Raw genomic sequence first — 25606 nt, forward strand, 5'->3', positions numbered from 1 at the left:
CATCATACGGAAGTTACTTTCGCCTGTAAGTTTTGCACATCAATGTGTGTCTGAACGACCGGAAGCCACAGGAATCTTTATACTGTGAACCTTGCCCAAGCTTGAAGAGGAATCGCAGCTGCGAGAGCTTGCCAGACAAAGGTATTCGTGCTTAACGTATATATTTTTTTAGGTGACCACTCTCCTGACTGGTCTGATGCGGACAGCCACGTATTCCACTCTTGTGCCGATCTCTTCACCACAGAGTAGCACTTGCAGCCTATGTCCTCAGTTATTTGCTTGATATACTCCAATCTACAGCTTTTACCCTCTACAGTTCCCTCTAGAGGTGATGCTGTAACACATGTCCTATCATATCTTATCACTCCGCCTGAGTTTCAGTATTCTTCTGTAGCACCAAATCCAAATCTACATCTACACCTACATCTACAGGGATACTCTGAAAAGCACATTTAAGTGCCTGGCAGAAAGTTCATCATCACCTTCACAATTCTCTATTATTCCAATCTCGTATAGCGCGCGGAAAGAATGAACACCTATATCGTTCAGTAAGAGCTCTGATTTCCCTTATTTTATCGTGGTGATCGTTCCTTCCTATGTAGGTCGGTGTCAACAAAATATTTTCGCATTCGGAGGAGAAAGTTGGTGTTTGGAATTTCGTGAGAAGATTCCGTCACAACGAAAAACGCGTTTCTTTTAATGATGTCCAGCTCAAATCCTGAAACATTTCTGTGACACTCTCTGCCATATTTCCTGATAGTAAAAAACGTGCTGTCTTTCTTTGAACTTTTTCGATGCACTCCGTCAGTCCTATCTGGTGAGGATCCCACACCGCGCGGAACTGCGCGACTGCTACGGTCGCAGGTTCGAATCCTGCCTCGTGCATGGATGTGTGTGATTTCCTTAGGTTAGTCAGGTTTAAGTAGTTCTAAGTTCTAGGGGACTCATGACCTCAGCAGTTGAGTCCCATAGTGCTCAGAGCCATTTGAACCCACACCGCGCAGCAGTATTCTAAAAGAGGACGGACAAGCGTAGTGTAGGCAGTCTCCTTAGGAGGTATGTGTCCTGTCAATGAAACGTAGTCTTTGATTAGCCTTCCTCACAACGTTTACGATGTGTTCCTTCCAATTGAAGTTGTTCGTAATTGTAATACCTAGGTATTTAGTTGAATTTACGGCTTTGAGATTAGACTGATTTATCGTGTAACCGAAGTTTAACGAGTTCCTTTTTAGCACTCATGTGGATGACCTCACACTTTTCGTTATTAAGGGTCAATTGCCACTTGTCGCACCATTCAGATATCTTTTCTAAACCGTTTTTCTGTTTGTTTTGATCTTCTGATGACTTTATTAGTCGATAAACGACAGCGTCATCTGCAAACAACCAAAGAGGGGCTGGTCAGATTGATTCCAAAATCGTTTATATAGATAAGGAACAGCAAAGGTCCTATAACACTACCTTGGGGAACGCCAGAAATCACTTCTTTTTTATTCGATGATTTACCGTCAGCTACTACGAACTGTGACCTCTCTGACAGGAAATCACAAATCCAGTCACGTAATTGAGACGATATTCCGATAAGCACGCAATTTCACTACGAGCCGCTTGTGTGGTAAAGCGTCAAAAGCCTTCCGGAAACCCAGAAATACGGAATTGATCTGAAATCCCTCGTCAGTAGCACTCAACACTTCATGTGAATAAAGAGCTAGTTGTGTTTCACAGGAACGACAGTAAAAACGATGACGAAACTGAATTATTTTTAAAAGATCATTTCCACTATCGCTATTTTGTAAAACATTAGTACCAATTACATAACTTACCAACAATTACATCTTTTTTCAAATACTGGTATTAATGCATGACAAAATGTACAGCTAGAGAAAAATTTCTTCAAAATGGTTCAAATGGCTCTGAGCACTATGGGACTTAACATCTGAGATCATCAGTCCCCTAGAACGTAGAACTACTTAAACTTAACTAACCCAAGGGTATCACACACATTCATGCCCGAGGCAGGACTCGAACCAGCGACCGTAGCAGTCGCGCGGTTCCGGACTGAAGCGCCTAGAACCGCTCGGCCACCGTGGCCGGCAAAATTTCTTCCTCAGGTAGCCCATCGACTACACTTATACATCACACTTTTCACGATGCGTCTCTGATATTAAAATTGAGACATGAACATCACAATTATTAAATATCAAGTAATTAGATTATTTTCTTTGCAACAGATAAACGAACTAACTCACAATACAACAGTAACTATGCAACGGCTAGTTCACTGCTGCAGGACCTACAAGTATTATTATTATTATTATTATTATTATTATTATTATTAGTGGCAGAGGTCAGACACAAAGCATTGGCAACCTGAAGTCCTCCAATTTCTGCCTTTTCAGAAGTTCTGTAATCATGTGATTTAGGTGCAGTAAGTATAGTGCTTGTATTTTAACTTGCTTCATTTGATACGGAAGAGCAAGGTATGGGTGAAGCAAGTGTCGCTAGGGAGACGATAGGTGGAGAGGAAGCGTGTTATGTAACAAGTGTCTACCCTCAACATAGATAGTTTGCTTTCTTCCGGAGAAGCAGTCGCAGGTAGCACTTGCAGTGCACTGGAAATTGCTTCATTATTTTAGTAAAAAAGTTTGTTAGAAATAAGAAGTATCAGTCTGTTATTGACGTACGCGCCAGGGTAGCCGAGAGGCGGATGCGCTGCTTCCTGAACTCGGATAGGCGCAGCGGTCCCGGATCGAATCCGCCAGGCGGATAATCGACGAGGGCCGGTATGCTAGCCAACCTGGATGTGGTTTTTAGGCGGTTTTCCACATCCCACTAGGCGAATACTGTACTGGTCCCCACGTTCCGCCTCAGTACACGTCTCACAGACATTTGAAAACGTTCGCACTATTCCATAAATTACACTAGATGCAATGCAGACACCTGGGGTACACTAATTTTGTCATGGGGGGGGGGGGTCAGCATTGCGGCAGGAAGGGCATCCGGCCACCCTCTGCAACTAACACTGCCAAATAATTGATAACACGGCCGACCCCGCGTGACGCGGGACAAAGGCCCCAAGAAAGAAAGAAAGAAAAGTCCTCTATTGACTCATTAGCTCGTGGTTTAAAATATCTACAAAAACTAAATGTACTTTGTCTTTCGTCATTTTAAAAATAAAAGTGTTCAAAGAAATTCTTTTTCATTCTGCAGTCAGATGGTAATATTGATGATTGTGTGGAGGTGGCGGGGGTGGGAGGGGGGGGGAGAAAGGAAGGAAGGAAGATTAGGGTTTAACGTTCCGCCGACTGCGAGGTTCTTAGAGATGGAGCACAAGCTCGGAATGCGTCAAGGACGGAGAACGTAATCAGTCCTGCCCTTTCAAAGAAATTATGCGGTATTGGCCTGGGACGATTTAGGAAAAATACAGAAAACTTAAATCAAGGATTCCCTGATGCGGATTTGAATCACTGTCCTCCCGAATGCGAGTCCAGTGTGCTGACCACTGCTGCACTTTGCTCGGAGGGGGTGGGGGGGGGCGGAGGGTTAGTTCTGTCATCTGACTGCACTCAGGAGGGGGTGGGGTGGGGCGGAGGGTTAGTTCTGTCATCTGACTGCACTCAGGGGTAATGGTCTTAGAAAGGGTAGGGAGCATTGTGTTATGATATCATGTACAGTAGCTGTACGATCCTTTTCCGGTTTGACCTCGCGCTGCACCATTGACCTACAAGATCGACTGTTCTCACGGTATGTGATTTTTGTGGAGGTTTGCGGAAGAATTCGTCCATGTGCCTTCTCATCCAACAACTTTAGGTGACCTGCGACGTCGCAAAACAACAGCAGTGGTCAAGAAACTCCAGATATGGTGGCAAAAGTATGGAACGAGCTTAATCATCATCTCGATGTTTGACGTGTGTGCGGTGGAAAACACACTGAACATTTGTCAAAGGTAGATAAAAACTTTGATCCTAAACGTAAATATTAAAAGTTCGTCACTGTAGTATGTATATGTATGTAAAACAGTATCCTCGTAGAAATCAGATTGTTCTCGTGAATAAAAGATAATCTGTAGGCCTATGCCTAAGTTAAAATCTACCCGAATTTCTATCTTCATTCATGTCATTCATGCAGAAGACAAAGTCTTGTGAAACACATATTATCCTTTGCCTCATTGTCAATTGTAGAATATCCATTATCTTAGAAAAAAAAAACACTGGACTCGCATTTGGGAGGACGACTATTCAAATCCGCGTCCGGCCATCCTGATTTAGGTTTTCCGTGATTTCCCTAAATCGCATCAGGCAAATGCCGGAGTGATTCCTTTGAAAGGGCACGGCCGACTACCTTCCCCAGCCTTGCCTAATTTGATGAGGGCTATGACCTCGCTATTTGGTCTGCTTCCCCAGATCAATCAACCAACCAATCTTAGAAAAAAATAGTTCGTGTGTCTTTAGCTGTTTGAAATGTTTTTGTACAGCCTCCATTCTAACCTCAACAGCATTTTTAATGTTCTTAATTCCCGGTTTTTTGGCATACATACATACGTCATTCTTAACGGAGCGAAAGTGTCAGATGTAAAAGTAATTTGTGGCAAAACCCAATGGAGTGTTAAAGGACCAAAGCATCACGTGCAGGGGGTCATCGAGAAAGGACGGTAGATCAGTGCAAACGTGTTGCCCAGTGAGATGAATTACGTTTGTTCGTACACAAGGTAGATGGTCGTGTTCCGATACGTCGTCGCCCAGGGAGTGACTGCTCGACAAATGCCATGCGCCACGGGCAGTGGGTGCAGTATTATGCTATGGGGGACATTCAGTTGGGTTCCATGCGGCTTGTGGTAGAACTCAAAGGCACAATGACAGTTGTCAACTGCGTGAACGGTGGATTAATAGCCTACCTGTATTCCGTCGGTTCTTGGCAGAACAGTTTATTTCTGTGGGAATCAAAAGACCCACAATACTGTGTTCATATTCTGCAACATTTATTATTTTACAAACCGGTTTTTGGCTTTTAAGCCATCTTCAGGTACGAGGATTAATTCATCTTGTACAGCCGAAAACCGGTTTGTAAAATAATAAACATTGTAGGTTATCACACCAGGATCGTGTGTTTCTTCATTCAAAACGTGCGTTAACGTTGTTGCGAACATTGTATCCTACCAGGCTTGATAACACCTCGAATGCCATGGCATCATCCAGCAGGATAACTCTACCTACCATAAGACCAGAATCGTTACACGGTAGTTTGAGGAGCACGGTACTGATCTCTCCTTGATGTCTCAGCCAGCAATAGATTTTAAATGAACTCCATGGCTATTTTGCTGATCACTAAGCACTGTACACTTCCTCGTTCCCAGCACACAGTTCCAAACTACCAGGAAGCTTCACCGGGTCTCTTCGCCTATTTATGACAATAGGTGCCGAAGCTCACCTGGACGTGAGTCGTGCTTGGATAGCTCGGTCAGTAGAGCACTTGCCCGCAAGAGGCAAAGCTCCCAGATTCGAATACAGGCACAGTACACAGTTTTAATCTGTCTGGAAACTTCTAAGCAGTGCATACTCTGCTGCAGGGCGAAGTTAGCTCTGGAGGCCCATTGTTGTTAGGTTACACGATTACAATGGAAACAAGAACAATATCTGGGAGTAGCCTCCGAAAAGATGTACGTGCAAAGACCTTAATTATAAAAGTAGATGCAGGAAAACAGATGCCAGACAGATTCATTTGAAGAATCCTCATCAATCACTCACAAGAGAGCAAAGTAATCTTTCGCCGATTTCTGAATACTGCAAGATAAGTAGAAGAGACAGAAGATGCAAAGAAGAGCTGCGCGTTTCGTCACCGGTTTGTTCAGTAGGTGCGAGATAATCAGCATGTTCATCACACTCCAGTGAGACGCAAGAACAGCGGCGTGGCTCATTAAGTTGTGGTTTATTGTTAAAATTCCGAGAGCATATGTTCGTAAAAGGGTCAGGCAACAAAGTAATTTTTTTTCGAAATTTGTCCCTAGGCTTACACACTAGTTACATCAAACAAACTTCACACACACCCATGCCCGGGGGAGGACTCGAACCTCCGACGGGGTTAGCTGCGTGAACCATGGCAAGGCGCCTCAGAACGCGTGGCTACCCGCCGCCCGGCAACAAGTTAATTCCTTGCTCATACATTTAGTTGCATTTTTGAGCGCAAACCAGAAGTTTGAGTTCATTTGCAAACGGCACAGATGTGGGAGAAACTACAGTGTTTCTCACGTTACTCTCCACGACACACCTTAAAGTGGCTTGCGGACTTTGGGTGTAAATATGTAGGCGAATGCGCAGCGGAATAGAAACATGGAATTCAGGGGACTGGAAAGCAGGCTCTTACTGGTAGAAATTCTCCACTAGAGATGTTAGCGCTTCTGAAGGGCAGAGTGAAGGAGCGTGCGTTATCGGGAACTGGAAGTAATTCGTATGTTTCCGCGGCCGGAAATTAGCGAGTAATTGTGGCTGACAGTCTGGCGCGCCTATCCCGGAATCGTAGCTGGGAAACTGCTGCAGCGAAATTTTATACTATCTGAAAGTTTATAGGAAACTATAACTCAAATAAGGATGAACCGCAAAAAAATACGTAGTACATGTCCTCTTAGCTCATCTGATGTTTCTTCTCGCGGACGGAGAGTTCTATCAACATATGACCTTCAATAAAAGGCTGTAGTCAACCCAACACTCCCTAGAAATTGCACGATGGATTTTTGTCCGAATTTTCTTAGCCAGACGAAGACGTCGAAATGCACAGCTGCCATATCACATTCACCAGTTTTGCAAAGACTAGTTCTGCAAATAAAGATTTGATTGCTAGAAAGCAATTAGGGCAATCAAGAAAAACTTCATTAGAGATTTGAGGGAAATTGAAATAGTTCACGAACAGCTGCTTCTATCTGTATAAATGACGTGCCGAAAATTTCATCACTTCAAAGTCTAGTCAATAAAAACACAAATTTAAATAAAATGATCAGATGTTTTATGAAATGATGTATCTAAAAGTAAGCAATGAAATAGATTAGAGAAGTATTTGACGTACCTTTGAATGATAATCGAAATCACGAACGGCGAATAAGGTGCTGTTGGAGAATTTTAAGTTCAGTGTTTAACTTAGAATCTTGGAATGTTAAAGACGACTACAGCATATTTTCCCGGTGAATTAAATAGCCGCACTGCCTCATACTTTGTACATGATTACGAATATCATTCAAAGACATATCAAATTTTTCCCTAATCTATTTTTTTTAACTTTTAGATTAAACATTTCACAAATATTTGCTGCTTTTTCATTTTTTACTTTATTTCCTACTAACAATAGGATTAAAGAGCTAAAGAAATAACAAAGCACAAATTTCACTCGTATTAATTTCATATATGGAACTGATGTGGTATACGATGAACAATCATGCAGTCCTGAAACCAAACCCAAGCCTCAAAGATATCATAACTTTCACTGTAGTCTTCGAGACGTGAAGTGTCCGAAACGGCGTCATAGCCTTCATTATTTCATAGGCATGTGGGTACCATATGCAGTGAGTCCCGAATATTTTATGTTTTATTCTCTTGTCCACAGTGAGAGGCGATTGGCATTTAACAGATTTTAAATGAGCCCCGTGATTCCTCGCTGACAAGTCTCTGTACCCTGGTAAGAAATTCAGCATGTGTGGCAATGATATGGGAACAGAAGGAGAATCACCGACATACGAGGTGCCATCCAAAATTTTCGGGACTGGTGCTGCCATCTGTTGAAAACCTTACCTTTGGACTAATGGTCACCATCACTCTCAAAGTATTTCCCATCCGCGCGTACACACTGGTCCCAATGCTTCCGCCACTGGTCAAACGTTTTCTAGAAGTCCTGTTCTTTGAGGGTGTTCATCACCGCCAGCGATGCTTCTTGAATCCTCTCTAGAGTGTCGAACCGACGGCCTTTCAACTTGAGTTTCAGTTTTGGGAATAGAGCGAAGTCGCAAGGCGGCAAATCTGGTGAGTACGGTGGGTGGGGTACAACCGCCATGTTGCTTTTTGCCAAAAAGGACCTGGTGAACAACGACGTGTGACAGGGTGCGTTGTCGTGATGCAGCAGCCAGTTCCCTTGACGCCAAACTTTGGGCCGTCATTACCACTAGTTTTCACAGAGCCATCGCAAAACGTCACATTAGTATACGGAATTCACAGTTTGGTTCGGTGGGACGAATTCTTTGTGCACTGTTCCCTTGGTATCAAAGAAAACGATGATATGCTCTTCAATTTGCTCTTCACCTGTCTCGCTTTTTTGGATCTTGGAGAGCCTGGGCTCTTCCACTGGGTCGAATGTTGCTTTGTCTCTGGGTCATAACCGTAAATCCAGCTCTCGTCGCCAGTGATAACCCGCGATCATTAGATGTGGTCTAACGAAGGTCTGTGCACACTTCAACATGCTGCGTCTTCTGATTGGCAGTCAAGCTCCTTGGCACAAATGTTACGGTGACACGATGCATGCCCAATTCGTCAGTCAACATTCATTGATATGTTCCATAACCAATACCCACTTCATCCGCAAGGTCTTGAATGGTTCGACGTCGATCTCCACGGACCAATTGTTGAAGTGTGGCAACAATGTCTGGCGTTGTGTGGCTAATGGGCCTTCCAGTGTGAGCATAATCTTCGACGTCTGTACGGCCGGCCCTGAACCGAGCATGTCACTCAAAGACACACGTACGGCTCATGCTCTGTCCCCCAAAAAGTTGTTGAATCATTGCAAGCGTCTCCGTAACACTTTTCCCGAGATTTGCACAGAATTTGATACACACGCGCCGTTCTGTTCACGGATCCATCGTAAAATCGCCACACACTAAACACAGAGTATTACGGAGATCACTGTGGACACGCAACAAGTCCTTCCAGCTGAATGCCACTGCGCACACTGACTCATCAGATATGCAGCTCTCGCCACCTAGCGGTGCAAAGATCTACTACTCCTACTTTCCAGATGGCAGCACCAGTCCCGAAAATTTTGTATTTCACCTCGTACGTGGAGTCCCAGAGCGAAACCCTACACCCGAATGAGTGAAACTACTGAGCAACTCCAGAGGCATGCCCGAGATACGAACTCAGATCAGTCTCCGTGACTAGAGGGGCCATGACAGTCATCATCATAGTCATCATCGTTTCTCGCAGTAAAGGGCGTTTAACTACTACAGAGGAAAAAATTAACCATACTACAAAAGGAAAAAAAGCACACTCTAAAAAACTGCAAAACTTGACATCACAAAATGCGCAATATAAATCGAAGTCAACACTGTTGTGAAAGTTATCATTGGAGCTCTCATCCTATTATAATGATTTACACTTTCCGGTGATTCCATTGTGTCAGCTTCTTTATTGGTATTATTTTTAGTGTTGGCGACTACTGTCTCCTTGCTTTTAAAAGGTCGCATTCAGATAAATTTTTTAGTCGCTTTTATTGGTATTGTTTATAGGCAAGATACCAACGAAAATGAAGTTACCCACGCGAAAGTTACACACAATGATACATTTCCACCATGCTCAATTGTTTTACGCACCTTGATTCTTCAGCATTTTGCTGTGCATATAGCGGCAGTATTGGCACGATATGAAAACCTTGAAATGGTCCTGGATAGCAAGTGCATGGACGTGGGAGTGGCAGGGGCCGGTTGCCCAGAAAAGAATCACTTTTTTTTTTTATAATTTATCACATTTATTTCTGAGAGTGGTTTTGTTTTTTCTTTCTCTTTTTTAGGGAAATTTGGTACAACACTTTACATAAAATCAACTCTTCGTTAACAATAACTAAATCAACAGACCATCGTATTGAGCTCAGTTGTACCGCTGTTATCTTAATTTGAAATAAAGGTTTCAGCTAAATCAGAAAATATAATTAAGAAAATCGGCTCAAGTGAATCTTTCAATATTCAGTATGAATCCACAAAAAACTTAAATAAAGAAATAAAATATAAGACTACGAAAGCATCTAATTGATTTTAAGAAATTTTTATTCAAGTTTCTGATATACTTAACGGTACGTTCATTTGTTACACAGTGAGAAAATTTAACAACAAGAAATACATGAACCAAATTGATGAACGAACTGGCTTCCGTACGAAGAAGTGAAATGCCACCGTGCTGCTTGCAGCTTACACGCTCGTCTAACTGACAGTGGGACCCAGCTGATTACAAACAACGTATCACGTAACGCTCCATAAGAAGAAACTATGTTACCAGAATGGCAGTCACAGCTCACAACAGATACCGCAGAATTGCGAAAGTAAAACGACAGCAAAATTTTACCAGTGTTCTGTACCATTGGCATTAAAAGGTAGCTGAAGCAGAACACGAATTGAGAAACTTAATGCTGGAGATATTGCCATAAAACGGTGAAATTAAGGTAACAACCAAGCGCTTGCCACCCTTCAAATATATAAACCATTTCACTGACTAACCGAAGTAGCATGGAGGAAATAAATCATCACAAGAACACGCGGGTCTGAACACAATTTTCCCTGACAGATGCTCACCAGTTTCAGTTACGGCGTCGTAAATCCAATATGTAATAAAGATACAAAGGAATGAACAGCATTAGCAGCCAGTGACCATTTATTTATATCAAAGCGGGGAGTTGAAAATTTGTGCTGGACCGTGATTCGAATCAGTGTCCCCCTGCTCACTAGGCAGATGCGCTGACCACTACGCCCTCGGGACACAGTGGTCATTACAACACGGACTACCCTAGCGCGTCTCCGCCAGACACAAATTTTCAACTTATACCATACAATACTGATTAGCCTCATTACTTGCGGCATCTCGACCATTCCCGTATGAGTTCCAGCTTTGTGTGCATCAGCACTGAAGGGATCATTGACAGCCATCGCCGTAATTATACACATTAATAAGCCAAAACAAAACATTATGGCCACTGGCCACCGCGACATTGGATAAAGACTGGCGGTGTTGCGGGCACTTTAAGCAGTAACAAAAGAATTCAAGCTGATCAGACACGCACGGGGGTCACCATACAAAAGATATTGGTTGCAAATGCGGAAATCTATTGGGATAAGCGACTTTGTCAAAGGGCAGATTATTATTACGCAGGGCCTGAGAATGGGTATCTCGAAAATGGTGAAGCTGGTCGAAAGTCGAAAGGGATTTCAGATCGATTCCTTATTTCTGGATTTCCGAAAGGCTTTTGACACTGAACCACACAAGCCGCTTGTACTGAAATTGCGTGCTTACGGAATATCGTTTCAGTTATTTGACTGGATTTGTGACTTCCTGTCAGAGAGTAATTGACTTAGTAAGGCCGGCCGCTGGTGGCCGAGCGGTTCTGGCGCTACAGTCTGGAACCGCGCGACCGCTACGGTCGCAGGTTCGAATCCTGCCTCGGGCACGGATGTGTGTGTTGTCCTTAGGTTAGTTAGGTTTAAGTAGTTCTAAGTTCTAGGGGACTTATGACCTCAGCAGTTGAGTCCCATAGTGCTCAGAGCCATTTGAACCATTTGACTTAGTAATTGGCGGAAAGTCATCGAGTAAAACAGAAGTGATTTCTGGCGTTCCCCAAGGTAGTGTTATAGGCCCTTTGCTGTTCCTTATCTTTGGGAGACAATCTGAGCAGCCGTCTTCGGTTGTTTGCAGATGACGCTGTCGTTTATCGACTAATAAAATCATCAGAAGGTAAAAAAATTGCGAAACGATTAAGAAAAGATGTCTGAATGGTGCGAAAAATACCAGTTGACCCTAAATAACGAAAAGCGTGAGGTCATCCACATGAGTGCTAAAAGGAACTCGTTAAACTTCGGTTACATGATAAATCAGTCTAATCTAAAAGCCGTAAATTCAGCTAAATACCTAGGTATTACAATTACGAACAACTTCAATTGGAAGGAACACATAGATAATGTTGTGGGGAAGGCTAACCAAAGACTGTTTCATTGGCAGGACACTTAGAAAATGTAACAGACCTACTAAGGAGACTGCCTACACTACGTTTGTCAGTTCTCTTTTGGAATACTGCTGCGCGGTGTGGGATCCTTACCAGATAGGACTGACTGAGTACATCGAAAAAGTTCAAAGGAAGACAGCATGTTTTGTATTATCGCGAAATATGCGAGAGGGTGTCACAGAAATGATACAGGATTTGGGCTGGACACCATTAAAAAAAAAGGCGTTTTTCGTTGCGACGGAATCTTCTCACGAAATTCCAATCACCAACTTTCTCCTCCGAATGCGAAAATATTTTGTTGACACCGACTTACATAGGGAGGAACGACCACAAAGATGAAATAATGGAAATCAGAGCTCGTACGGAAGGATATAGGTGTTCAGTCTTCCCGCGTGCTATACGAGATTGGAATAATAGAGAATTGTGAAGGTGGTTCGATGAATCCTCTGCCAGGCACTTAAATGTAATTTGCAGAGTATCCATGTAGATGTAGATGTAGAAATCTTTAAACTACAACTAATGTTGCACATCGAAAATTTTTTATACTATATTTTTGTGAAGCTCTCCCACAGCTCAAGTACGAAACGATGACGTAGCTGAATTATTGCTGACGCTTATATGTGGAAACATTTCGCCCTTCTTCGGTAAGATACGTGTGTTGTGTGCTCAATCTTCGCAGTAGGTAACCGGGGGGACTTAATTAAAACAGCAGTTTTATGACTTACACTTGTCGGGGCGAGAGCTGGCATAAGTGAGTTGAGAAGGAACTGCTGCTGCGCTCTGCACTGGGCATTCTTCAGAAATTCAGGTGTTTTGTTTCGTCGCTTGTGGCGTGTCTCTGCAAAAGCAGCTTGACTGTAGTCGTTGCTTCTGTACTGACAGTACTGCCCGCCGCCTTTTATACTAGCACGTATGCCTCTAGTGACATCTAGTGGTCAGTTCCACGTTACGTAGAGATGTCCATATACTTTTCATGAGATAGTGTATTTTATATATTTGGCACATCCATTTTCATCCTTAAACGTACAGGTAATATACAACGATCCACCAGTGACTTACGCTGATTTCGATACGTCATTACCATCGTCAGATCTTTTATTGCTTACTACTACGATGACGTATCACACTTCATTCACCATTGACCCACTATGACGTTGATTGCATTGTGATGAGTTATCTCATAGTAACATGCAGGCAGCACCGGAACTTGTGGGCATAGCACAGTGGACGTTTCCATCATAATGTAAAATCTCTGGTGTGATATAAAAACGTAAATTGTCATTTTGTGATGAGGAATCCTAATCTCAAAACGAGTAAAACGAAACCTAAGAAGCCAAATGCGTTGTGGGTTATTTGGGCCAGTGGAATACGAGAACCTTCGAATCATCGCTGGTGTCATGTGGTACGCAGGTCTATCGTGTATGTAGTTCTTAATATTGTAGGGTAAGCAAATCCGTGCAACTCGCATGTGTATATCGTGAGAGTTGAGAACAATTAACTCGGTCAACTAAATGCAGACGGTATGATGGGTTCACTAGCATGGCCATCTGTAGCGTAAAGGTCTGCATGCAAGACTGCAGTCTGCGTTTACGAGTTGAAGTGTATATACAGTCAACTACGTCTAGCGAAATTGCGCCGTAGCCGGTTATGTAATTAACGGACGTAATTTTCGTCTACGAACACGCTAGTGGCAACTGCAAGAAGCTCAGACGTTGAATAAGGCCAAGTAGTCGTGTAGGAGATTTATGGCGCACTCCACTATTACGACGGTTGAGAAAACTGAGCCGTGGCAACTGGCGCTACCATGGAGGTATAAGGAGGGGAGATGGCACTATGGCCGTCTGCTGTACGTCTGTTTGAAGCCGGTGGGCCGCCATGTTTGATTGGTCAAAACAGTGACAGAGCTCTTGTTAGAATTGCGTGTTCTTCATATTTAACGTTATGTCTGCGAAATAATTTCAGATGATGAGTGTTACAATGTTTACATGCATAACACAACGTCAGAATAGCTTTTTCAGGTGTTTTCGTTTTGTTTCTAATGCGTTTTTGCCCCAGCAATACAACAGATTTGGTCTCGTTAACTTAAGTGTTTCTTTTGGATACGAACTTCGAATGATGAAAAATAACAGTGTACAAAGCTCTTTTCAAACTCAAATCACCTTTTACTGTATTTGTGTCGATGTAAACTGAAAGCAGAACCCGAAAGCTATGCTAGTTTACATACCGGATGATATTTCTTACTCGTTTACACACTTATACAAAATTTCATTTGTAAATACAAACATCGTTTGTGCTTTGTCAAGAAAAATAAGCATATGAACCCACAGAGCCCTACGAGCTTCATTGATCGGAAATCTGAAATAAAATAAGAAGAAAACAGTTTCACAAAACGTAAACAAGGCCGCACGTCTCGTGAATATAAACGACAATATTTTACGAACGGGGCCACTTACGCATGGAACGTGATTCCTTTTAACTTGGTAGCACTATTCCAACGGTTAGTACACCAGTAAACAACGCAAACCGGCATTTTAAAATGAAAAAACCTTCAGCAGCTCTAGACAGTAGCACAATCGGAAACGAGTCTTCTGACCAAACTGCAATGGCGGAGCTCGGTTTCTGTCGGCTTCAAGTTTGTGACGTCATGGCATCTCCCCTCCTTAAACCTCCATGGGCGCTAGGGTGTTCGACTTGCATCGCTGATATCGATATTCGGCTGTCCTGCTATCTTTGACGGCTCCCCCGGCGGGTTTTCCGGGTGAACGTGTGACGAGTGAGTCTCCGGTCGGCGTTCAACGAGCCACCTTGTGTTGAAAACAAGCCCGCGTCCCTAAAGCCGTCGGCACACGGACCGTGAATCCGAACGTTGAGCGTTGAGCGTGCCGAGTTTCTGACATCATAGCGTGGAGCACGTTCGGGAGTCTTTCCGAACGTGCAGAGTAATATCTGGCATGTCAGATATTCTGAGCGTGCGTCTGAGCGTTGACCAATGAGATGGCACAACACCACCTACGTCACACGCACGCCGTCTCCCTTCAGTACAGAGTTGTGAGACGCCATATTGGCATTCATTTCAAGCCTATATCCATATATGCCGTTTCTGAGCACCAGCAAATTGAGAATCACTGGAAAACCCGTTGCTAACTGTTTGATTCGTTCCAATAAAATAATGAGAAACATCATATTCGTGGCGAAAGAATTATTGTAACTTGGGTATTATGAGAGTAGGCTATTTGAAGGCAGCGACGCACTGAAGATCCACCCAAAACGCATTGTTCTTGGTACAATTTGTTATAAATAAATTTCAATTAGTAACGTATCTACGATTAAGGTTTTCAGAAAGGGGTAACACACTATGTTGGATGTTAGGGATTAGCCGGCACGGTAGCTCAGCGTGTTCAGTCAGAGGGTTGCGTGCTCTCTGTAATGAAGAAACTGAGTCAAGGAACCAACGATCAATTTGAACGGATGTCTTGTGACGTCCGCTCCGACCAAACGCAACAAACTTTATCGAACAAAATGAGTAAAAGAAAAATGTGTAATGTGTAGCGTCACTGTCCTATGTAGAGTTGTTTGTTGGGGCGGTTGTTCACGACTTGACACATCCAAATATTTTTCCTATCAGGTTCTGACACTTTATTAGTAGTTTAATATAAGTATATACTATAATATTTGTTGTTATGTAAACATAAGTTCACTTTTTTTTTTTTCAGGGAGTGACTTTGTTCGATTGGCTTAAGCTACAGGACGGCTTGCACTACTTGTATAAAGATATTTTGCTCCTTTTTGTTTTACGCTTCGTAATTCACATGTTGCAAGGATTCTGCTACTGGGTAGGAACAGTGATCAAGTAAGACTAACATTGGGGCTTTACTATAATGTGGGAATGATGAAATAATGTTTATCTTATGCGGAGAAGTATTCCAAATTTGTACCGCACTGTTTGTAATGAAACTTTTATAAGCGTGTGTCCTTATTGATTGGACATGGTACTTTCCTTTTCGTGGACGATGGAGGAAATGTGCGTTTTAATAGAGCTAACGTGGGAATTTTAAGCGCGCCCGTTGAGTAAACAGTGTGATTTACCAACTAGAAACATCCCTCAACTGCCGCTGGAGTGCGTTGCGATCGCATATACCACGTTGGGGGCCCACGTACCGTATGCACAAGTCGTATCGTTCCTGAGCGTTCAGCAGCACGTTGAACTCGGCACGCTCAACGTTGACGTTCGACAGCACGGTCCGTGTGCCGACGATTTAACCGTGATGCATGGGCCTTGCCGTGCTCGCCGCCCTTGTCTTTTGGCGCGCGCCGGATGTATCATTGGGCTCCTTGACGTGCAAAATTATGGTGGGTTCGTCGTCTCACGCTGAACAGCTTCCCAGCTCGTAATTTCCAAGCTCCAAGTTACGTATGACTTATATTCTGTGTTTAACTAAGAAGATTGTTGAAACTTATTGTGGCATGGGTAGCTGCCAGAGATGGTTCTGAACTTGGTTCCGTAGTGGCTATTTTAAGGAGGCTGAAGTTCCTCATTCCGGTTTTGATCGTCCTTAGAGTGTATGTTTCAAGTAGTTTTCACGCAAATTTTAGCTTGTTTTAGGACATATTGTCCGCTTTGGGACTGGCTGCGGTTGTGTACGTGCCCGGCAGCCGTAGAGTTAATGGTGTAATCATTCGTCACGGCAGTCTTTGGTATGTTTATTTAATGTTGAAAATGCCTTAAGGCAACTGGAAGTGATCTCTAAGTTTCCTGCTAATTTACGGGTAATGCTAGAGTATTGCTTCTTAAGACTTTGGGGGCGTGCTTATTATATATTCCCGTGTGGCTGTGATTTGACCTTGTTTTCATTGCAATCTATTTGTGCTGCAGGCCATTTGTTAAGACTGCTCGTTTCCTGGCGTGGACGCGGTTATGGATTTTTGTCAGGACCAGTCATCGCCGGCCGCGGTGGTCTAGCGGTTCTAGGCGCTCAGTCCGGAACCGCGCGACTGCTACGGTCGCAGGTTCGAATCCTGCCTCGGGCATGGATGTGTGTGATGTCCTTAGGTTAGTTAGGTTTAAGTAGTTCTAAGTTCTAGGGGACTGATGACCACAGATGTTAAGTCCCATAGTGCTCAGAGCCATTTGAACCACTCATTGTGGGGCCGGTCGGATTATATATAAATATATACTGCCTGCTATGTGATCCTGTGCACAAGCCGTGGGGAGTGAGCACTCGTATTGCCTGCCGGCCGTAGCGTTATTGCTTCCAAACAGTGCTATGGGCCTTAACGCTATTCTCTAAAGTTAAGTGCAATTTGGGAATCATTCTGAGTCATTATGTCTGTTAGTTAAGTGAGGCCACCTTGTTAATATTGGCGTTTCTGTAAGTCATTTTATTGGTTGAGTTATTACTAGCCCTTCTTATTTAACACTTATGTTAATCATTTGTGTACCGGTATCTTTAAAGAACGTGCAACTTGTTACTATTCCTGTGTGCAAGTTTTGCGACCTTGGTTGGCTCACTTTATATTTTTAGTACAAGCATGTTTCACTGTAGACCTTTATGTGGGCAGTTCAGTTTTATTAAGCTTTAGGATCTCTTTCTTCTTTATGAAGTTGTGGTATTATGTGGCTGTCTAACTTTGGTTTGAAGTGTATAGTGTTATTAGTCTCTTGAGACATGGTTAAACAAGAACGATTGTTTGTGATTGATTATTCACCGTGCCTACTATCAATGATTTTGGTTGCGGATGCAAAATAATATGATTCCTATTCGTGTTTATGTAATTCAATCAAAGTGAAGATTTGTATATTGCATCTGTAAGAGGGCAAATGTCCGAATTGAAGTTTATAATAAAGTCTGTTTTGAGCCAAATTAAAATTGTAAAACAATCACAAGCTTGTCCATCACCGGGTTTCCTATTTCCTTTAAATAACTGGTGAGATTGTAATTTTGATTTTCTAAAGAATTGGGTAGTACCACAGTTCAAAACCTGGGCGAATGATACCGCAATACGACGAAAAAGGAGATCAATGACTGTGTTAACTCCTGATTCTCAACAGACAGTGCGTGCTCGCGTGTTTGAGAAGCCTTTAATTATTATCTGTTGCGCGTGGAAGTAACGTCGCGTCCAGGGCAATCTGGCAGGTAATACGGAAATTATAGATATACGCTGCTCTGTTTATACTAATATATAAAGACAATTCATGGTTTAACGTTGTTACCAAAACTGTCGAAAAGTTTTTGACCAATTTACATCAAACTTTTATACGATACTCTAATAAACGTCTGGACAGGCTTAGCCTACATACAGTATACATTTATATAACAATTGTTACATAAGTATGAACAAACATATACACTGATGTGACAAAAGTCATGGGATACTTCCTAACACCGTGTCGGATCTCTTTATACCCAGCGTAGTGCAGCAACACGGCGTTGCATGGACTCAACAAACCGTTGCAAGTACTTGGCACAAATATTGAGCCATGCTGCATCTACAGCCGTTCATACTTGCGATGTGTTACCGGTGCAGGATTTTGTGCACGAAATGGTCTCTCGATTATGTACAATTAATGTTCGATGGGATTCATGTCGGGCGATCTGGATGGCCAAACATTCGCTCGAACGGTCCAGTATGTTCTTCAAACCGCTCGCGAACAACTGTGATCCGATGACATGGCGCATTGTCATCCATAAAAGTTTGGGAGCATGACCTTTGTGTAGGGATGCAAATGGTCTCAGGTGGTTCAATTGGACAAGAGGACGCCGTCCATTCCATGTAATGCCGGCCGGGTGATCGAGCGGTTCTAGGCGCTGCAGTCTGGAAACGCGCGACCGCTACGGTCGCAGGCTCGAATTCTGTCTCGGGCATGGATGTGTGTGATGTCCTTAGGTTAGTTAGGTTTAAGTAGTTCTAAGTTCTAGGGGACTGATGACCTCAGAAGTTAAGTCCCATAGTGCTCAGAGCCATTTGACCCATTCCATGTAAACACAGCCTATGCTATTATGGAGCCATTACCAGCTTGTACAGTGCCTTGTTGACAACTTGAGTCCATTTCGTGGGGTGTGCGCCACACTCGAACCTTACAGTCAGCTCGTACCAACTGAAATCTCAACTCATCTGATAAGGCCAAGGCTTTTCTGTCCTCTAGGGTCCAACCGACATGGTTACGAGCCAAGGAGAAACGCTACAGGCGATATCGTGCTGTTTGCAAAGGCACTCGCGTCGGTCGTCGGCTACCGCAGCCCATTAACACCAGATTTCGTCGCACTGTCCTAACGGGTAAGTTCGTCGTGCGCCCCACATTGTTCTCGGCAGTTACTTCACGCAATGTTGTTTTTCTGTTAGCGCTGACGACTCTACATAAACGCCGCTGCTCTCGGTCGTTAAGAGAAGGCCGTCGGCCACTGCATTGTCCGTGGTGAGAGTTAATGGCTGAAATATGGTGTTCTCCACACACTCTTGACACTGCGTATGTCGGAATATCGAATACTCTAACCAAATTCGAAATGGAATGTCTCGTGCGTCTAGCTCCAACCATCATTTCGCGTTCAAAGTCTGTTACGCTACGGGCCATTAAAACTGCTACACCAAGAAGAAATGCAGATGATAAACGGGTATTCATTGGACAAATATATTATACTAGAACTGACATGTGATTACATTTTCACGCAATTTGGATGCATAGATCCTGAGAAATCAGTACCCAGAACAGCCACCTCTGGCCTCTGGCCTTGATACGCATGGGCATTGAGTCAAACAGAGCTTGGATGGCGTGTACAGGTACAGCTGCCCATGCAGCTTCAACACGATACCACAGTTGATCAAGAGTAGTGACTAGTGTACTGTGACGAGCCAGTTTCTCAGCCACCATTGACCAGACGTTTTCAATTGGTGAGAGATCTGGAGAATGTGCTGGCCAGGGCAGCAATCGAACATTCTCTGTATCCAGAAAGGGCCTTACAGGACCTGCAACATGCGGTCGTGCATTATCCTGCTGAAATGTAGGGTTTCGCAGGGATCGAATGAAGTATAGAGCCATGGGTCGTAACACATATGAAATGTAACGTCCAGTGTTCAAAGTGCCGTCAGTGCGAACAAGAGGTGACCAAGACGTGTAAACAATGGTACCCCATACCATCACGCCGGGTGATACGCCAGTATGGCGATGACGAGTACACGCTTCCAATGTGCGTTCACCGCGATGTCGCCAAACACGGAAGCGACCGTCATGATGCTGTAAACAAAACCTGGATTCATCCGAAAAAATGAAGTTTTGCCATTCGTGCACCCAGGTTCGTCGTTGATTACACCATCGCAGGCGCTCCTGTTTGTGATGCAGCGTCAAGGGTAACCACAGCCATGGTCTCCGTGCTGCTGCAAACGTCGTCAAACTGTTCGTGCAGATGGTTGTTGTCTTGCAAAAGTCCCCATCTGACGACTCAGGGATCGATACGTGGCTGCACGATCCGTTACAGCCATGCGGATAAGATGCCTGCCATCTCGACTGCTAGTGATACGAGGCCGTTGGGATCCAGCACGGCGTTCCGTATTACTCTCCTGAACCCACCGATTCCATATTATGCTAACAGTCATTGGATCTCGACCAACGCGAGCAGCAATGTCGCGATACGATAGACCGCAATCACGACAGGATACAATTCGAACTTTATCAAAGTCGGAAACGTGATGGTACGCATTTCTCCTCCTTACACGAGGCATCACAACAACGTTTCACCAGGCAACGCCGGTCAACTGCTGTTTGTGTATGAGAAATCGATTGGAAACTTTCCTCATGTCAGCACGTTGTAGGTGTCGCCACCGGGGCGCCAACCTTGTGTGAATGCTCTAAAAAGCTGATAATTTGCATATCACAGCATCATCTTCCTGTCGGTTAAATTTCGCGTCTGTAGCACGTCACCTTCGTGGTGTAGCAATTTTAATGGCCAGTAGTGTAATTCCCGTCGTGTGGCTATAATAACGTCGGAAACCCTTCCACATGAATCTTGTGAGTACAAGTGACAGCTCCGCCAATGCACTACCCTTTTATACGTTGCGTACGCTATACTACCGCCATCTGCATGCGTACATACCGCTATCCATGACTTTGACATGAGAGGTGTCAAATGTTGAGGGATAGCGATATGCACACATATAGATGCCGATAAATGTACCCCTTTGCGTTCACATGTAGCAATAGTTACTGCAGAAACATTTAGTTACACGTCACACAAAAGTAAATACGAGCCCTCATAGCTTATCTTTAGACTCGCTTTATCAGTCTCTCTATATTCTATTAAGCGCATAAATCTAAACGTGCGAACTATCTATATCGCTGTGGAAACAACATAAGCCGGTGGAGGATAATAGAGCACGTTTGAAAAATAGTGATAGGTAGTTGCCAATCTTTCCTCAGGAATATTAAAAAAATATTCTATGAACAATAGTGGGAGAAATAATCAAGCTGCCGTACATCACATGAAGGGTTACTGAAATCCTGGATTGCCGCAAGATTTTAAGTACATATTGATGCCTCCCTTATCTCCTCTCTATACACGTTTTACACACTCACCATAATATGAGTACAAACAGGAAATTAGTACAGGTGCTCCATCTGTAATATCTTATTTCCTTGCATCTATGCACTGTGTGTTCACTCATAGGGTGTGATTGTAGGCGTAAAACGCCACATCCACGAAAGAAAGACGACACATAAAACATTACGGGTTTACCAACTTCAGTTATCATCACCACGATTTTGCTTCACGCTTTACTTGTTTTCCGCTTTTCCTTTCCACGTGGACGAGAACTCTATGTTCCTCGTTAGGACGCTCTATTGGATGATGGCCGCGTCATTATTTGTCGTCTTTGACCAACCGTTCCAGGCCACATGCCAAGTGGCCGAATCTCGAGCTCTATGCAGAGCGAAGTCGTCAGCACACCACTGCGAAAAGTCAGACTCGCAAAACAGACTTCTCCACAACCAAAAGAAGCGTTTTAATTGGATTTCAGAGAGTCAGTATTTAACCCACGGATTTTCATGTACCTTACGACATGCTACTGAAACGTACCACTGCAAAGAAAAATTTGTTCTCTGTGGAGTTTCGAAATAAAGGACATCTTCTGCGCTGCGCCCTGTGAAGTTAAGGCGGGCGAGAGCTACTGTATAGCAGAAAAGTGCTGCTACGAAACACTAAGTATCTTCAAACAAAATTTTTATAGTTAAGAAAACAACAAATTCTCTAATCTCTTTGTAGGTCACTGCAGATTCATAAAAATTGTGTGATTTGGTTGATAACAAAATAAAAACTCAGCTTATATAGTTGTTTCCACATCAGGTTCATTCCATTAATAAAGGTGACCGTTTAGTTCGGCATGGTCCTTGCTGTTAACGAATTGTTGAATATTTCTGGTTTTTAAATCGTCAGTGAGGAGAGATAGCAACGATTTATGCTAAATTACATTTATTTGTTTCAATTGTCGATTTCGGGCGACGAAACGCATCATTAAATGGTTCAAATGGCTCTGAGCACTATGGGGCTTAACATCTATGGTCATCAGTCCCCTAGAACTTAGAACTACTTAAACCTAACTAACCTAAGGACAGCACACAACACCCAGCCATCACGAGGCAGAGAAAATCCCTGACCCCGCCGGGAATCGAACCCGGGAACCCGGGCGTGGGAAGCGAGAACGCTACCGCACGACCACGAGATGCGGCCAAACGCATCATTAGATGACGCAGATTTGCGTTGATGAATGTAGAGCAGTATATTGAGGAGTGTCAGCATTTAACTGACTTCCACGTGACTACTGCGTGAAGGACGATGTAAATTTAGTATAGAAATGTATAATGTTTTTTTTTGCGTTTTAGGGCACTAAGTAAATATCCTTCTAATTACATCATACGTTAGGAAATTTATCACAGTGTTGCTGTAGCTTCTTGCTCCGTTCACACGAGGAAACTTGTGAAATCATTTCAGTCGAACAAAATATTATTTTTTTTACAAAGATTATCGTAACTGTGAACACAATTTTTTACATAACGCTGTTGCATTACGTGCACGAAAACCACTGAGCAAAGTCAGAGAGAGATGCACCACTCGAAACCGACATTGTCGAAAACGAAAGTAAGTTAAACTGAGTGCTGGATCTACGCATAAGTTGTTTTATTAAATAAAGACACGGAGTCTCATGTAATATTCATTAAAGTTAATTTTTTTAATAATAACAGATTCTTCGTCTGGATGAGATTAACACGCATAACAAACGTCGAAAACGGGATTCAATGTTACAAACACTCCTCTCGAATGCTATTCGTATAGACATCGTTTGTATCGGTTCTGCTAGCGTAGTTTGGCTAGCATACCGCAGGGCATTTGTCGCACAGTACAATCATTTTTTACCTACAATAGTACGGAATACATTTATGCCCATCAACAGATGTAATTTTTTGGTAATAAAACTATTATACTATCAAAAACGATGAAAGAGAAAAAGTAACAATCAATGGCCGTGTTTCACTTATCTTTTTGACATTACGCGCAACGCCTTCCGAGGAACGGATTATCTCTTCATCATATCTGATTGCGTAACTGCATTTTTTAAAACAACTTCTATTGAAAAATAGTTTATATTGTCAGCATAATGATTAAATTACTGCGCTGTTCAAACATTAGTTTCATTGCCTTGCGAACATAGAGAAACAGCGAAAAACAACATGTGGCACATTTTTCACAGTTTAAAAGTGAGTAGTGATTTTAATGAATGGGAATACAGTCCTCGGTGAACTAGGTGCTATGAATAAGTGTTTTGTAAAAGAATAAGTATGAACACGGATACGGTAATGCTTGTACATCGTCTGCGACAGAACAAACACACACAGACACACACTTTCTCTTCCACGTAGCTGCCTCTTGCTAAATTAGGAAGGGTGTATCGAAAAAATGGAAGCAGCAAGCTTTGTAAAATTCGTATGTAACTACTGCAACAGCAAGCATTTGATATAAGCGTAGATAATTACTGCTTTACCGTCTCTTGGGTACGATATTGGAAGCGACCAGTTCGTCAACAAATCTGACAGAAAATGATAAAAGTCCTCATGAATGTTGTGCTAAGAGTAATCCTGTCCTTCCACTCAATGAGATATTAGTAACTGCACTTAAGTAAAAAGATTCATCGCTTAGTTATCAGACACACGCAGGCAATATTCGTTCGCTACAATGCTATCATCGTTTGTTTTCTCCCAGCGTGCGCGAGAGAAAGGGGGAAGGAACAGGCATCGAAGTAAATCGTTCGATATTACTTCGGGTTCGGAGATACCTGTTGCACTGACTCCGGCAGATGTCTCTTTCAGTTCAGAAGCTTATTCAGGTAATGTTTATTTCGCGCATAGCAAATTACAGCGATCCTTAACTCTAACAGAAAATTTCTTTCTGACGTCTTCGTTATTTTCCACTATTTGTAGAAATTTGCGTTTGATAAAATTTTATGTATCGAGTTCTTTGATTTAGAATGTATTCAAATTAACTTTTTTTTACACTTGGGAATTATTCGTGATACTTGTATCGGCAAAAAATTAATAATAAACTTGTTCAAACGAAAGGCTGCTTGGCATGTTACGGAAAAGTTATTCCGGAGGTAAACGTCCGCAGACTCATTACCATTTTGAAGAAGAATATTGTATTGCTAACAGAAAAAGTTATTTTTCATCTTTTCACGCTGAGGCAGAAAGTTTAGCGATGTTTGTTTGTGTTATACGAGCTACGAAACAACAATGTTTACTCGGGTGAAGACGAGCCGCGTTCTGCAGGACAGCCGAGGGCAACGTAGCTGACGCCTCGCCGTATTCTCCAGCACGTGCCTAAAAGTTACGCGGAGCGCCGTCAGTTGTACTACAAGATCCCGGGTAAAAAATCAATGGGCGGGGAGTTATGAATGGTAGCGCGAGTACACGAGCGGAGCGCGCGCCGGCGGCAGCGGCACACCCACCTTCTCTGACAGGTGCCATGGTGCCGTCCTCGCAGTCAGCTGTGCAGCGCGACGCAGACCATGCCTCCGCTGTCCGTACCGGATGACCGTCTCCCGCCCACGGCTGCAAAAGTCGTATAGCCGCGCCCGCGTACGCTAGCTGCTTAAAGCCCGACGACTCCTACGTCGTATTGATCGCTGCTGCGCGGCGCGCACGCCGCTCCGGCGTCTGCTTCACTTGTGCTGCACTCTAGGCAGCGCACGGCGAACTACTTCTGCCGCAAGGCAGAGATTTCCACCTGCGCCAAGCTCGTGTAATATCTTTGATGGCGATCTTTGGGTAGCATTCATTTCACGCTAAGTGAAGGAGAGCTCTACGTCATAGTGACGTCGGCACGGATATTCATGTTTCACGAGTTGTCCGATCGACTGTTGTGTGTATGCTGTATATATCGACTGGGTGCCTCTTCGATCTGTATTGCTATTTGTTTGTGTGGTCCTTTTGTCCGGTGTTGTTGCTCGCGTGAATATAACAAATGTCTGAAGGAACCATAACGTAAGAAAAAAAAATTTTTTTTTAATCCGATGAATCGTGCAAAAATCGTGTGGACAGAAACGTGAAATAATTAATTATTAAGGTGCAATCCAAAGAAGCTGAAATTTTGTTGTGTTTCATGAACACAACGAATAT

General features: G+C 43.2%; 1 protein-coding gene across 1 annotated transcript in view; it reads right to left on the reverse strand.

Moving 5' to 3' along the window:
- The window catches only part of LOC126259842 (uncharacterized), a 595122-nt gene extending 570021 nt beyond the window's left edge, over window positions 1-25101 (reverse strand). The window contains exon 1 of the mRNA XM_049956899.1: window positions 24937-25101. Coding sequence (XP_049812856.1) covers window positions 24937-24955 — 19 coding nt within the window. The 5' untranslated portion in view covers window positions 24956-25101. The remainder of the gene's footprint in view (window positions 1-24936) is intronic.
- Window positions 25102-25606: the final 505 nt, after the last annotated feature.

The sequence above is a fragment of the Schistocerca nitens genome, chromosome 5 (assembly GCF_023898315.1).
Source record: "Schistocerca nitens isolate TAMUIC-IGC-003100 chromosome 5, iqSchNite1.1, whole genome shotgun sequence".
Taxonomy (NCBI): Eukaryota; Metazoa; Arthropoda; class Insecta; order Orthoptera; family Acrididae; genus Schistocerca; species Schistocerca nitens.